Below are 14,701 nucleotides of genomic sequence, written 5' to 3'. Positions count from 1 at the left end.
TAACTTCTGTGGGTATTTTCTTTTCCCTTCCTAAGATTTGGAGAAGCAGTTAATGGAAATCTAGTGGTTGGTACACTGGCCTGGCCTTCTCCCTGGGTTATTGTAATTGGCTCATTCTTCTCTACATGCGGTGCTGGTCTTCAGAGTCTCACAGGTGCACCCCGGCTGTTGCAGGCCATTGCAAGAGATGGCATTGTACCATTTATTCAAGTGAGCTTATTTCTTTTTTTTTCCCTCTCCTTTTCAGTAATTAATGTTTTACATTTTGGAAAAAAAAAAGGCATTATTTCTGCTGTCCCTGTAGAATTGTGAGACGAATTTGGAGCTCTGTTCTGATGTGTACGAAATGAATCAAGTTTTTGCAGGGCAAAGCCTGAACTTGTGTATTCCTTTGCAATTTAATTATTTTTACGTATCAAAGTTAGCAGTTCAAAACTGAAATTAAAGATGGTCGTAAATTCTCCTATGGGTAGAAATGAACAAGCTAGGAAACAGCTGGCAACTGAACTTCTTGACTCCAGGCTGTGTTGACAGTTTGAACTGAGTTGTTTTGATCTTGTTATGGAACTCCATAAATACTTAACCTTTTGTGTCATAGAGCTAAAATTATAACTTGAATTCATTTTCTGTAAGTTGAGGTGAAAAAGATACAACAATGTAGTGCCATCCTATGATTCAACTTAAAGACTGCTCTGAAGTTCCTTAACTTTTGCAGTGAAATTTGGAGTTTATTGAATGACTACCTCAAAATGCCAAGAGGAGTTGACAGTTGTACAGCACAATGATAACCTCCTGAGAACAGGTTCAAACACAAACATCTGGACTATGTCTGAGTAGCTGTGAATATTTTGGGAACAGAATTAAGTGACAATTCTCAAACTTACTATTGGAAGGAATTGCAGGTAGCAGATTGCAGGTAGCAGAGGTGCTAAAGGTGACTGGCCGGAAACTAATTTAGAAGAACAACAGTCTTTATGGAGTGTCATGAGCATGATTTAGAGCATGCTTATATATGTTTTATATATATATATGCATGCTTTGGGAGGTTCATATCCTAATTTTTGTGCCTAAGTTAAATGGCTGAACTTGTGAAGATTCTAGCCAGAGATAGTCATGAACATCTTTAATAGACAAAACTAATAATAATGAAGAAAAAGGATGAGAATGATTTCCCGCACCGACAGAGGATGATTAATAACAGCAGTGTGGCCTGGTTCCTTGGTTTGGGGAAAGCTTATAGAGGGTGAACCTTACACAAGGTGCCAATGGACCTTGTGTCATTGAGAGCAGGTTACATCAACATTCCTTTGGTTTTGGAGCATCTCTCCTGCCAGGGATGGGGAAGGATGAGGATATGTAGGACTGAGAAACATGCTGCTGCTTTATTTCGTAGTGGAGAGCTGAAAAGACTGCAGCTATGCAGTAATTGGAAGTAAATGTACTAATTATACTGGGGAGATGGGAAGTGCCAGTATGATTCCTTCCCTTGAGTGGGAGGGGAGAAATAATGCAGTAAATCTTAAGTGTTAGGTTGTGTTAAAAGAAATGAAAATTTCCATTTTTTCCTGAAATAAAAGGGTGGTATTTGGTGAGTGTGACAGTATGATTTCATCAATTTACAGGCAGATGGATAAATTTAAAGGAAGAGCAGAGGTCTATATTCTTTGAGAAAAGAGCGAAAGGGAAAACTAAGGAGAAAAAGGGTGTTTGAAGAAGGGTCTAAAAATTGCAAGGCTCTTAGTTTTGGCGAGATACTACTTTTGCATGGATAGTCAAGGAAGTTCAAGGAGATTAATGTAGAGGAAATACAAGATTATTATAGGTGCAAGAGTGACTTCTTCAATGTAAAATTCTTTTGCTTTTAAATATGACAAGACATTTTAATGTAAAAGATGATTGGAAAAGAAGCTGAGAAATGAGGAGAAAGGGGTATAAAGAATGAAGAGGCATGGAGAATGAATGAGATTTGGAAAGGATGCAGTTAGGGAAAATAGGGGAGACTAGTCTTTATAGTTGTGCAGAGAGTAAATACCACTGAAACTCTAGGTGAGGATTTTTCCTATTTCTCTTCACTCTGTGTCACTTGTAACTGAAGGCTTGGGGTACAAGYGCTCTGCTGTCAGCAAAAGAAATCACAACATGCTGAATGATTTTTGGCAGGGCTCTGCGCAGGGTACTAGACTTTTAAAACTTCTCATTGAACATCAGTATAACATTTGCAGCTACTTAGCTGAGGCTTATTTTTGTTACTGAAAAAAATCCTCAGCTGCATTTTATAGATTACTAAGTATAAATTTCTGATGCATACGGATTTTAAATTACTTAAGATCTTGTTTGAACAGCTGCTGCAGTATCACTTTAATGTTGTATAGTAATTTCTTATTTAAGTAAACATTTTTCCTATCAGAAATGTGTTTTTCCTCCAAGTTTGTTTATACATACATACATACATACATATATATATACATACACACACACACACATCTCTTCTTCATGTAGATTCTTTACCTCCCCTTTCTGATATGACTGTGTTTGATTCCAGTTAGTTCACAATCTGCATGATCTTTCACAACTGTATATTTCCCTAATTTTACCATTTGTTTGAATTGAACTAGGTATTTGGTCATGGAAAAGCAAATGGAGAACCAACTTGGGCTCTACTCCTCACTGCTGGTATCTGTGAGATAGGAATTCTCATAGCCTCTTTGGACAGTGTGGCACCAATTCTTTCAATGTAAGTATGCATGTGTTGCTTCATCTTCTTTTAAGATAAGTGATATATTGAATAGGTAATGATTTTTCTCTTTGAGATAATACATATTGTAGGTTTTGTCTTTTAATCTGAACAGACAATGCTTTGGGTTAATGCTCCATGTAAGTTCATGCCTAACTGAAATATATTAAGGCTATTTTATAAGTGTACAACTTATTTATAAGTCATTAATAATTAAATGACACTTAAAATTAATACTGTACAAAATAATGTATAACATCTAACATTCAGCAAACTTTAATCAATTCATATTTTAAACTAATTTTATGTATGAAAGTTGCTCTCCCGTGATGACATTTCTGCTCTTTGAAAAGAGTAGAACTCATATCATGCATTTTTCAGTGTCATTCTCTGTAATCTATGGAGTGTGCATGGGGAGATTTATTACCAAAATTGGTGGATAACAAATGGAAATTACCTGTGTGCAGTCCTATAGGTTTCTTTGGAGCTCATGAATAGGGCAACTTTAGCTAGCTTGAGTCATGTATAGTACCAGCAAGAATGTGGGTTAAACTTAAAGGATACAGGGCTGTTTGGTTTTTTGTTTTGTTTTGTTTTGTTTTTTCCCAAAGTAGTAATTGGATATTGTTTAACAGTTTCTGTGAGGAAAATGGTGTGATGCCTCAACAAGGAAGGGTTGTTGTAGGACCAGTCTATCAATAAATGCATGTGTGTTTCACTATTATAATGAAAATGTCAAGGTTATTCAATGATGATCAATTTTTATGTTTTCTCTGAAATCTTCAGTTGAGACTTGATGTTATTCTAGTACCATGTTTTGAGACAGTTTAATAATCTAGAAGCATTAATTTAACCTAGATCTTGTTCTGTTGTCTAATATGGACATTGTATGAAAGTTTCCACTGTGTTTATGGATTGCATTTAGGTCTTTTAATAAGTCTTGTGTTTTTTCTCTTGACAGGTTTTTCCTTATGTGCTATATGTTTGTAAATCTGGCTTGTGCAGTGCAGACTCTGTTACGGACTCCCAACTGGAGACCTCGTTTCAAGTATTACCATTGGTAGGGCATATTCTTTCCTCCAGAAGTGTTAAAGCTGATCATGCAGCCTTGACTTGCTACAGCGTTGCAGTAGCAAAGTGAAATTTCCTTTTGTGATTTGAATGATTTAGAAGGTGGTTCATGTCCTGAATACTTCAACAGCAGCATTTGCTTTCATGTGTTTGGAACAGAGCTGGTAATAGTTTTCAATACGAAAACAAGTTGGGGATTGGGAAGAGGCTTGCAGGGTGATGTTTAATATTGCTCATAAGCCAAGAGAGCTTCTGAATATATGTGAATGAAGCTGAAATGTAATAGTATCTGTCTTTATAGACAGATTGAAAAAAACAAGCTTGTACAGGAGAAAAAATGTCTAAATACACATCAGTTAGCCCCTTAATTATGGTGATCACATACTATTTTTGAATTATGTTGAGCTTTGAGCGTTGCATTTGGTCTTCTGTAGTTGAAGCAGATAAGTGGATACTTGGAAAGTGGCTTAAAAATTCAACCATCTTAAAAGAAGACTGAGAAAGTGATTTGATTTTATTGAATGTTTAAAGTATGTGTGTGTGTGGAGAGAGTGAGTGTGTGTTATATTCTGAGGACCTCAGAGTAACTTCGGCATTTCTTTGAAGAAAAAACAGGTGCATTTTGACTTGGTTCTTAGTTCTTGCATGATACTAAAGAAGCAAATTGGGTCAAACAAAAGTTGACTTTGCCTATGCTCCTTCAGTACAGTGAAAGCCAAGTGTCATCTAAAAATTAGATGAAATTTGGGGTATAGTATGTGACTGTATGTAGTCACAAAAATAACCAGTTCTGAGCTGCTTAAATCCATCCAACGGAGCAGGCAAAACAAGCATGTAAACTTTAATCTAGAAATGCTTCTATTACTGTTTTCAATGTCCTATGATTCTTTTTTTTTTAAAGCCTTTGAAAGACTTTCTCCATGTTCTCTTGTCCTGCTATCTGTGTATGTTCTTACATTTTTGCATGTTTCCTATGCAAGTGAAAAACATAAGTCATGGGTCAAGTTTAATCTTGTATATTGTTTGAGAAATTTTAAGCTTAAATTCTAATCGGTGGTAAGTGGTGGAAACCTGTTTTGAAACTGATTCTACTTGGAGGATACTTGGTAAAGTTTCAGAACTGACAAATGTGGTAAGTCTCTTATAATTGAATTATATCTAGTTCAATTGTATCTATTTCACACAAAAGGGTGCAGAATGCAAATCTTCACATACTGAAGTTGGAACAATGTATTTTAAGTTATAGATTAGCTATAAAAATGGCCTTTGAATGGAGAGGCCTTTCTGGGAGTTGTCTTAAAGTGATTTTGTAGACTATATGCATGCATATTTAAAACATGGAAAAAAATGGTTTCTTTTAGGACTCTCTCATTCCTGGGGATGAGTTTATGTCTTGCCTTGATGTTCATTTGCTCTTGGTACTATGCTTTGATTGCCATGCTAATCGCAGGATGTATTTACAAATACATAGAATATAGAGGGTAAGACCATATCTTATTTATTTTATATTTAATATCTTTAATATTGAACAAAAAGCATTTTTATATAAAAATAGATACAACTAAAGTAATARATTGGATCTTACCTTGTTTTTTTTCTATATTCCTAAGGGGAATGCTTGTGGGTTCTGATTTCTTTGGAAGTTCTGTTCCAAAATCTCCAACAGCCAGAACTAATCAAAATAACAACCAATAAGGCAGTGATATCTTACCTGAACACAGATTATTATGTAAAATTTTGGACTATAATGTAAATTTTTATAATAGTTTCTTCCTAATATAAGGGGGGATGTTTCTGATTACTGAAATACCAGAAACTTATGCCAAAGCACTAAAACTCCACTTTTACATGGACTTTTGCACTTTTTAGTACGAGTCACACTGAATAGTCTAGAGTACCTACTGAAATTTATCTTTTTTTTTTTCCTGTAAACTAGATGATCTTTAAGCTGCAAAATATTCCTTGTATGTGTTCATTGTCAAATATATGACTCCCACTTGTAAGAAGTGCTATGCAGTAGGAGACCTAGCATGTTCAGTTCATCAGAAAGAACATTTAGTGATGATTTTGATTAAYAGGATTTATGCTTTCCCTTGCTCGAAAAGATACTCAATGCTGAAATTATTCTAGTCAAAAAATAATATGAATTAGGAGCAGAAAATTGAAGACAGGTAGGCTTTTCAGATAAGTAATTGAGCACAAGTCTTTAATTCTGTGATTAAACTGTAAGTGGTGTAAACTGCTACACACTGTGGATTTGCCATCATTTAATATCTCCAGCAGCTGACTAGATGCTTTCCTGGATTGTATTTTCTAATATAGCTCTAGTTAGTGGCTTCATTACAAGGAAATTCTCTTGCCTATTTTAGTAAGGAAGTCTAGTCACATGATACAGTTCTGGATATATGTATGTATGTAGGAATAGACCTAAGTATTTGGATGTATGTATAATTTTGCACCATGAATGTTGGAACCTAGCCAAATCAGCCCTTGTGCTTGAAGTAGGGAGATGAGAAGCTGAGATTCTGCAAAAAAATCTTTTACAGGATAGATTTGTTAGCCAAGTTCAAAAGAAAGACAGCTATAAAAGATACTGTATTTATAAAATCTTTCTAAAATCTTTCATGAAATATATAAGTTTGACTTTTGAATGATTAAACATGACTGTATCTGTCAGTGGCCTGTGATATCCACCTTATTCTTTAATAACTTTGGAGTACAGTTTGGCTTATTTAATCTGAATTCTGAAAGAGGGCTAGAGGTAACAAAGTTTAGTCAAAATTCGTATAGGGAAATGAGAGATGGGATTGAAAAAGAAAAGGAGACCAGAATGCAGAGAGGGACAGAGGGAGAAACAGAGGAGACCAACCCAAAGTAGCATCCTCTAGAAGAAAAAAACAAAAACTCCCTAACAACATGAGTTTAACCATTCTCTATTATATCTGATTGGCCACCTACTATATAGCATTACCTTATACTGGGAGAAAGAGGAGTGGAAAGTGTAGATATTCAAAGTAGCTGGGATGGAAAGTATAAGGCCTCAGGGGTGCATGGGAGAAAACCTGTCCAGGAAATGAAGTACAGAATGGTATAATGGTGAGGGAGGAAGACACAGGACACAAATCCATAGAAAGTCAAATTTCACTTATTCAAGTAGCTGTCATGACTACAGAAATATGAAATATGAATAAAATAGAACACAGTAAATACTTAGTATAAATGAACAGATTTATTGAAAGGAACTGAAACTGTTTCAGATTAGTTAACATTCATTCATGGCTTAAATCTAAGATGAGGTTTGGATTTTTCAAAGTATTCACATGAAGTGTTTATTGTTGATGCTCTATTCCTCACATAAGAAAATGTACCTAATTTCTGTAAACTGCACCTGTTAATGGGATCTCTTTTCCCGCACACTCAAGAGCGGAAAAAGAATGGGGTGATGGGATCCGAGGCCTGTCTTTGAATGCAGCTCGCTATGCTTTACTTCGTGTTGAAGACGGTCCTCCTCACACCAAGAACTGGCGGTAAGATTGTCTTTCAGGTTCATACCATTATAGAAATATACAAATATACATATTAATTATTAACTCTTCTAGCAATGTTTCTAAGGTAAACTTTACTATTAAAATAATATTGCAACAACATTCCTACTATGCCCAATTTACAATCTTATTTTACTATAATGTTAGTTAAGTTCAGTTAGCAACTTTGCTAGGATTCTGTCAGACTTCTACAGGCAAATAACTGAAACTTAAATGCAGGTGGTGATGACTTTTTTAAAATGGTGGAGAATTTTAATGTTTGATTATTTATAGATTTTTAGATTTACAGCAACAGTTATGACAGAGTCTTGCTATCATCATTATGAAAATACGGAAGGACAAATCCAAAGTCTAGTACCTGGGACAGACTAATCCACTGTAGTGTACAGGCTAGAGGGCAACTCTGGTGAAAAGGGTCTGTGGTTCCTGGTGGATACAAAGCCAAACAAGCCAGCAGTGTGTCCTGGCAGTGGCAGAGGCTACTGGCATGTTGGCCTGTGTCAACAGGAGTGTAGGCAGTATATCAAAGGAAGTAATAACTCCTCTGTATTCAGCACTCATTAGAGTGGCACATCTAGCACCCAATACAGGAAAAGCATCAATAAACTGGAGCGAATTCAGAAGAAGACCATAGAGATGGTTGAGAACACTTCTGGATATGCTAGAGCATGTCTTCTGTGAGAAGAGGTTGAGGGAGCTAGACTTCTCAGCTTTGAGAAGAGGAGGCTTAAGGGGAACATAAAAACTGATAATAAACTCACTAATAAACCTCCAGTACCTGAAAGGAGGCTACTGAGAAGACAGAAAGAGGCTCCTTACAGTACTGCATGGTGGGAAAAGAGGCAAAATGGTAAGGGAGGRGAGGGGGAAACTGTCATGAGGATAATTAAGCATTGGGAGAGGTTGCCCAGAGGTTGTAGAATCTATTTGTAGAATTCAAGCAGCAGATTGTACTAGATGACCTTTTGAGAACCTCTTTCATTCTAAAGATTTTCTTAGTAAAAGGATTCTATTAAGGTAACTTTACAAAATATGGTGGCGCAAGAAGGTATTCTGTACATGATGTACTTTTGCTATTCCAAATTAAATCTTTACTTGATAGTTAAATATCTGCCATTGAAAAATTAAACATAATAACATATTAAATGTTTGATTTAATTTTCCTGCTTTTATTTACATATTTGTGTTCTCTCTATCTTACATATATAAAAAACGTAATGAGTTTTGTTTTTCTGGGGGGGTGGGGGTTTCTTGCAGACCTCAAGTCTTGGTCTTGTTAAATCTGGATTCTAAACAGTTGGTGAAGCATCCTAGATTGCTTTCTTTCACCTCTCAGTTGAAGGCTGGTAAAGGGTTGACTATTGTGGGATCTGTGCTTCAGGGAATCTACTTGGATAAATGTGCAGAAACACAGAAAGCTGAAGAGGTATGTAAAAACTCACAACTTAGAAATACCTGTTATTTTAATTAGTATTTAAATGTTGAATCTCTATACTGGAATAGAACAGACTGCTGTAAAGCATGGAATAAGACACCAAATTTTGATGATTAACACAGTCAAGGATTATATCTATAAACAGTGCTACAGCAAAATTTTATGAAATTTTTCAGTAGCATGAAACATGCTGATATTTATATTCAGTATTGAGGGCCCTGTGCTCATAGTCAGTCTTCAAAAAGCTGAGCATAGTTTCTTTTTTTATTTTGTAATAAGAGTTCTTCATAAGGCAATTTGTTAATTTAACAAATCCAGATGTCTGACGTAAGTACATATCCAAAGAATGAATTCAATATTATTGAATACATTGCCATAGAAATGTGTACCAGAGTCAGAAGCAGTCTTTTCCTAACTGTAAAAAGCACTCTTTTCCTAGAGATTCTCAAACTCATTTTTCTTCTTCCAACTTGCCTCCATATACCCAGAGAAGGTAAAAAGAAGTAGAAAAAACTAATAAGTTGTCAGATAACTCAAGACGACCTCTGATTGTATAACAAATACAACTGAATTTTATTTTTTTCTTTCCCCTGTTAACCTGACAGTATTTGACTTTGATTGAAACTGTGTAGTAGTATGCTTGTGGGAAGCCCTGAAAGTGTTTGAACTCRGAACTTGGGCTTTCAATGTAAAACAAGTTTCCCTTTTCATTCTGTCTTAAATGACTTATGCCCTTTATCATTTATTCTGATATAAGGGTAACTCCATTATAGAGAATTAACTTGCTTATCTTTGCAAGATCTCCTACTCCTAGCTTTACAGAGTAGTGAAACTTTGGTAGAAAATACCATGTTTACTGCATTTTTAAGTACTACTGAAAAAATCTATTGTCTGTAGAAAAGTAGTATAACTTTATTTTAGAAGAAATCTTTGATTACAATTGATCTTCCATAAATGGCTACTATCCTCAAGATTGTTGAAAAGAGTGTCTGTTGAAATGTTTACTGTTTTGATCCAAGGCTTTTTAAATTCTTTGTAAAGACTCCTCTGTCACTTATTCAGACCTGATATCTCTAAAATAGATGAGTTTTAGTGATGAGAATTGAATCACCAAAGCTAACTGCCCTTTACCTCCTGTTCTCTCTTATTATTTTCCTCTCTCGAGATTCAGACTTGTTCCCTTGTGGTAGTTAGGATAGCAAAGTATGAAGCTGGATGGCCAATTTCACAAGACAGTTAGCTTGAAAACATGGTGAAAAAGTTTCATGGTAATATAGTGTTAAAATAATCACTATTGAGCTATTAGTGTCAACAGTGTTCTTGACTGGGAAACAAAATCTAGAACATGGTCAGGGCTCTAAAATGAAGCAGAAAAAATCTTTAATCAGAAACTGTGTACCACTGAGGGTTTGAGATGTGACCTCTAGTTGGCTCTGTTGGAGCCAGCCACAGCTCTGAGAGGTGGAACAAGAATGAATTTAAAGGAAGATCTAATCTCTGTATTCTCCAGAAAGTCAGTGTTTCTAGTATCAAGATCGAGGAAACCATTGCTTTTACACAGAAATAAAGCTGGACTTAAGATTGGTTGTTTAAAGGGCTGGTTGGTTCAGAAAAATATTGCCTGGAAAATAGTGCTTCCAAAGATTTCTCTTATTCTTCTTTAAGAAGAAAGAAAAGTCTATTTAGCCAGCTGACGTGGTCTTGAAGATACTATCTGCTTGCTCAGTTAACTTCACAATCAAATTCTGACGCTCTCCCTCCCCCCCACACACACACTTCTTGTACTGAACAGAATTGTTGGTGTGAAACCAAGCCAGTTAATCTGCCCTTGCAGGTTTTTGATGGGACTTGAGTTGCACTACATTTTCTATCAAGACTTTTTGTGCTGTCAGGCACCGGAGCAAAGACCAAAGAATTGTTTCACTTTGCTTGACAGTGTTCCTCTTGCCTGGCTTCTAGTTACTGACAAGACCTTTAAATCAGTGCAGCAGTTATCAGCTTTTGCAGGCGTGAATCTGGCATATAAAGGGGACAGGAATTAGGAGGGCTGGTAAGAGAGCAGGTGTAAAAGCCCACCAATTCAGAAATAACTTGTCCTAGAAAACTGGGCAGAATGAACTGCATGTTTGGAAAGTGGCAAAATGCATGGCAGTGTTGATTTTGCTTCAGTCCTCAATGTCCTCTTCCTTTTTGACATAGCTATGAAGCTAATAAACTTAGTGATTCTGTCAACTTTACAGACTGCTTCAATTCAGAAGGGAGGAATAAATTACTGCTGTTTTCTCTGTAGTTGAAGGTTAGTTTGAGTCTAAAAACTCTATCCTTTTCAATGAGTCATGTGGGAGGTCAGTATGGTATCAAGGTCGGGGGGAAGCACCAAAATTCTAAGTCAATTTTCTGAAATAAATATTTAGAAATTCATAGGGAGAGACATCTTGAAGTCATGCAATCATAAAGTGGGAAATGCCAAAACTGATGTTTCCTATCACCCCTTAATACTTTCCCTCTTTGAATAATGCTTTTAAATTACTGTAATAAAATGAACGCATAACAAAGTATCTTGTTTGTTAGCATTCATCTTATCATTATTCAGCCAATGATTCTAATGGACATCTTCTTCAAACCTTGTTTTTCAATGCAATGGAAGTTTAATTGAGAATTAGCCTATTAATGTCAAAAGCGTTCTAGGAGCTTTCACCTCAAGCCCTTCAAAAGTTGTTGGCACCCCCTTTTTGGAGATGGAAGGAGAGGGAAATGTGAAAGACCAAATCTTTCAGCAAACATTGCCATTACAAACAGGTGGTGCTTTAATCAACCAGCAATGCTTTTTAGCTATGCCTTCCCTGAAGCAGTACTGGTTCGTTCGTCCTGAAGAAGAATGAATACATGAAGAAGAAAACATGAATAAGATCACAAAGGGCCACATATCTGATGCGATTAAAAACGCACTGGGGAGGTGTGGCTATTTGCTGTGATACTCATCAGTGTTGACTGTGTTTGTCCATGCATAATCTTCCTTTCCAACAGAATGTTAAAGCATTAATGGGAATAGAAAAGACTAAAGGATTTTGCCAGATTGTGGTATCTCCAAGTTGCAGAGATGGAATTTCCCATTTGATTCAGTCAGCTGGTCTAGGAGGAATGAAGCACAATACAGTCCTGATGGCATGGCCACAGTCATGGAAGCAGACAGAAAACCATTTCTCATGGAAGAATTTTGTTGGTATGTATATATTGACTTTCTCTTATGCAATTGTAAGACAACTATGTAATTAATGTATTTGCTGTGTCAAGTATATGTGATTGCTGAACATCCATTTTAGTTTTTTCCCACTTCATGTGTCACTTTGATTTCAGTGGATTTTCTCAGCTTGGGATTTTTTGTGACTCTGAAATGTGCCAGGTCTCTTCACATCTGGAGTCTGTCTTGTCAAGGCATCTACGTGGGTGATTTACTCGTTTCTAGGATTCCAGTTCTGCAGCTTTGACCTGATTTTGGGCCACTTCGTTTAATCTTAACTATTCTCTCATCCTGCAGAAAATAAAATTAAACCACCATCTGTTTTTGTTCTGCTTCCAAATATTTTGGTTATTTTCTCTAAAAATCTGCAGCTATTACAAGCTAAACAACATGAAGTTGGTAAAAACGGTTATAACTTAACTCTATTCCACTTGTACTGAACTCCATAATCTTATGTTGCACCAAAACATCTTTTGGAAAGACATCTGTTCCTGATGAGTGTGTGTTTTCTGTGCACCCTCCCCCACAAGATTTTCAAGAGGCTAAGTGATTTCTTTGGTAGCTTGTTGTAATACTTAGTTTCTCTCCGCATTTTTCACAACATAGTTGCAGGTAATTGCTGAGGTTAACTTATCTCTTTCACTTGACTTTCTTTGAAAAACTTTGGAATAATGATAATTTCRTTCCAAGCTTTTGAGTATCCCAAGATTATTGCAAATAAACATTAATGATTTAATGATCTTTTYAGAGAAATATTGTAGGCATAGCCACTTGAATCTGTGATTTCTAAGTGTTAATTCCTAACAGTTCAATTAAATTGTCTTCTAGTAGTTCATACACTCGTACACATTTGAAATATCATATGTGTACATGGATTTTTTTATTTATTTTTTTTTACAGGTGCAGAGCAAGACTGTTTTGTCTACTGTGCATAATATTCTGTCCTCTCCCCACTGCCCTGAATACTGGGATTGTATAATTGCTGAGCAATTTTCTGTTTCTGATCTGTACAGGCCACAATTTTCCTTAATATTTTTAGTTTTCTTTTTATCTTCCTATGATCTTATTGTCATCTAATTTTATGTTCCTGTTCACTTTAAAAAGCATCCTTCTCTTACTGTTACTTTTCTTGTCTTCCTGAGCAGGTTAGTCATTAAACACAAGATATTCTCTTTTACCAAGGCAGAATCTGGAAGGAATTGAGTTTGTTTGTTTGTTTGTTTGTTTTTAGAAGTAATAAAAAAAGTTGAAAAACTGGAAACCAGAAGCTTTTCATCTAATGTCTTGTTTTCTGTTGCAGACACTGTACGGGAAACAACAGCAGCTCAGCAAGCTCTGCTGGTTGCTAAAAACATTGACTTATTTCCAACAAATCAAGAACGTTTTACTGATGGAAACATAGATGTATGGTGGATTGTTCACGATGGTGGCATGCTGATGTTGTTGCCTTTTCTTCTTCGACAGCACAAGGCAAGGACAGCAGAAAATGACTAGGATTTCATTTAATTGAACTAATAGTTCAAAATACTTTACTCGGCAATAGAATTATGGTGAACAACAATTGTGTTAAAAGTTACTAAATCTCTTTCATAGGTTTGGAAAAAATGTAAAATGCGTATTTTCACTGTAGCTCAAATGGATGATAATAGCATTCAAATGAAGAAGGATCTGCAGATGTTCTTGTATCACCTTCGACTGAATGCTGAAGTGGAAGTTGTTGAAATGGTACGTTACTGCATTTTTTTGTTTGGTTGGTTTTTTAACTGAGACTCACCTTGAAACTAGTTCAGGCTACAATCTTTTCAGTTTTATATTTGGACCAATGTTACTAGTTTCAAAAAGGATAACTGTGGTTTCCCAAATATACACCAAGAAAAAGAAGATTTTAACAGCAACATTAACTCAACTGTGTCACAACGCTAGTGTATGTGATAGTAGATTCAATGGTATGTCAGGTAATTTAGAGCAATATTCAGGTATTAATCCTACTTTATTTATGAAGACTAATTCATGGAGATACTCCCATGTGAGCTTAGAAGTTCCTTATTCTAAAAAGCAAGATGTTCAGACTGCAGTTAGGGGGACAGAGAATTGTTCAGTTCTAGCCCTTTCTTAYGCTGGATGTCAGGGATTATTAGATGAAGAACATCCAGCCTTTCATTTCAGTGCCTGCTTGCTAAGTCTTCAAGTTTTTCTTTTTCTGAATAAACTATGTTATATCCTTGGCATTGCCACTCCCTTTGGCACTGAACAGCTGGAAAACATTGCCACAGATTCTGCTTTCTCAGATAAATCAAGGATATAAAAACAGTACTTTAGAAGGCATCTTTTTATAGGTATCCATTCAGCAACTTGGGAAGGCTGTATATGTTGTATAATGCGTAGAAGGATCCTTTGGAGTAGCCTGTAAGATTGCATATAAACAGTGAGTGAGTGCTGTTTCCCCAGCTTTTCCTTCAGTTCATATTAAAAGACTAGCCTTATGCATGTAAAATTGTGTAGAGGTGTGGTTTTTKTTTKTTTTTTKTTTTTTTTTTTTTTTYTCCYSTTTAGGAGGTTTTATTTACTTGATTTTGCTTAAAGACTTTTTAGGATGGAATTATATGCCATGTGCCATTATCTTAGAAGAAAGACAAATGCTAGTAATGCTGGATAGTCAAGCCACACGTTTAAGT

The 14,701-nt window shown here is 35.8% G+C and overlaps 1 protein-coding gene across 5 annotated transcripts in view; it reads left to right on the top strand.

Annotated features, from left to right (window-relative positions):
• The window catches only part of SLC12A7 (solute carrier family 12 member 7), a 68,623-nt gene that overhangs the window by 41,474 nt on the left and 12,448 nt on the right, over window positions 1-14,701 (top strand). For all 5 annotated transcript variants that reach the window (XM_085309751.1, XM_085309750.1, XM_085309753.1 and 2 more), the window contains exons 12-20: window positions 36-210; window positions 2,616-2,734; window positions 3,696-3,794; window positions 5,167-5,286; window positions 7,228-7,332; window positions 8,608-8,776; window positions 11,813-12,008; window positions 13,327-13,496; window positions 13,620-13,751. In XM_085309751.1, coding sequence (XP_085165877.1) covers window positions 36-210; window positions 2,616-2,734; window positions 3,696-3,794; window positions 5,167-5,286; window positions 7,228-7,332; window positions 8,608-8,776; window positions 11,813-12,008; window positions 13,327-13,496; window positions 13,620-13,751 — 1,285 coding nt within the window. The remainder of the gene's footprint in view (window positions 1-35; window positions 211-2,615; window positions 2,735-3,695; window positions 3,795-5,166; window positions 5,287-7,227; window positions 7,333-8,607; window positions 8,777-11,812; window positions 12,009-13,326; window positions 13,497-13,619; window positions 13,752-14,701) is intronic.

Source organism: Rhea americana, unplaced genomic scaffold (assembly GCF_003343005.1).
Source record: "Rhea americana isolate MKP2758 unplaced genomic scaffold, rheAme1 scaffold_302, whole genome shotgun sequence".
Classification (NCBI taxonomy): domain Eukaryota; kingdom Metazoa; phylum Chordata; class Aves; order Rheiformes; family Rheidae; genus Rhea; species Rhea americana.
The sequence above is the reverse complement of the archived record's forward strand: the minus strand, read 5'-3'. Positions and strand labels throughout refer to the sequence as shown.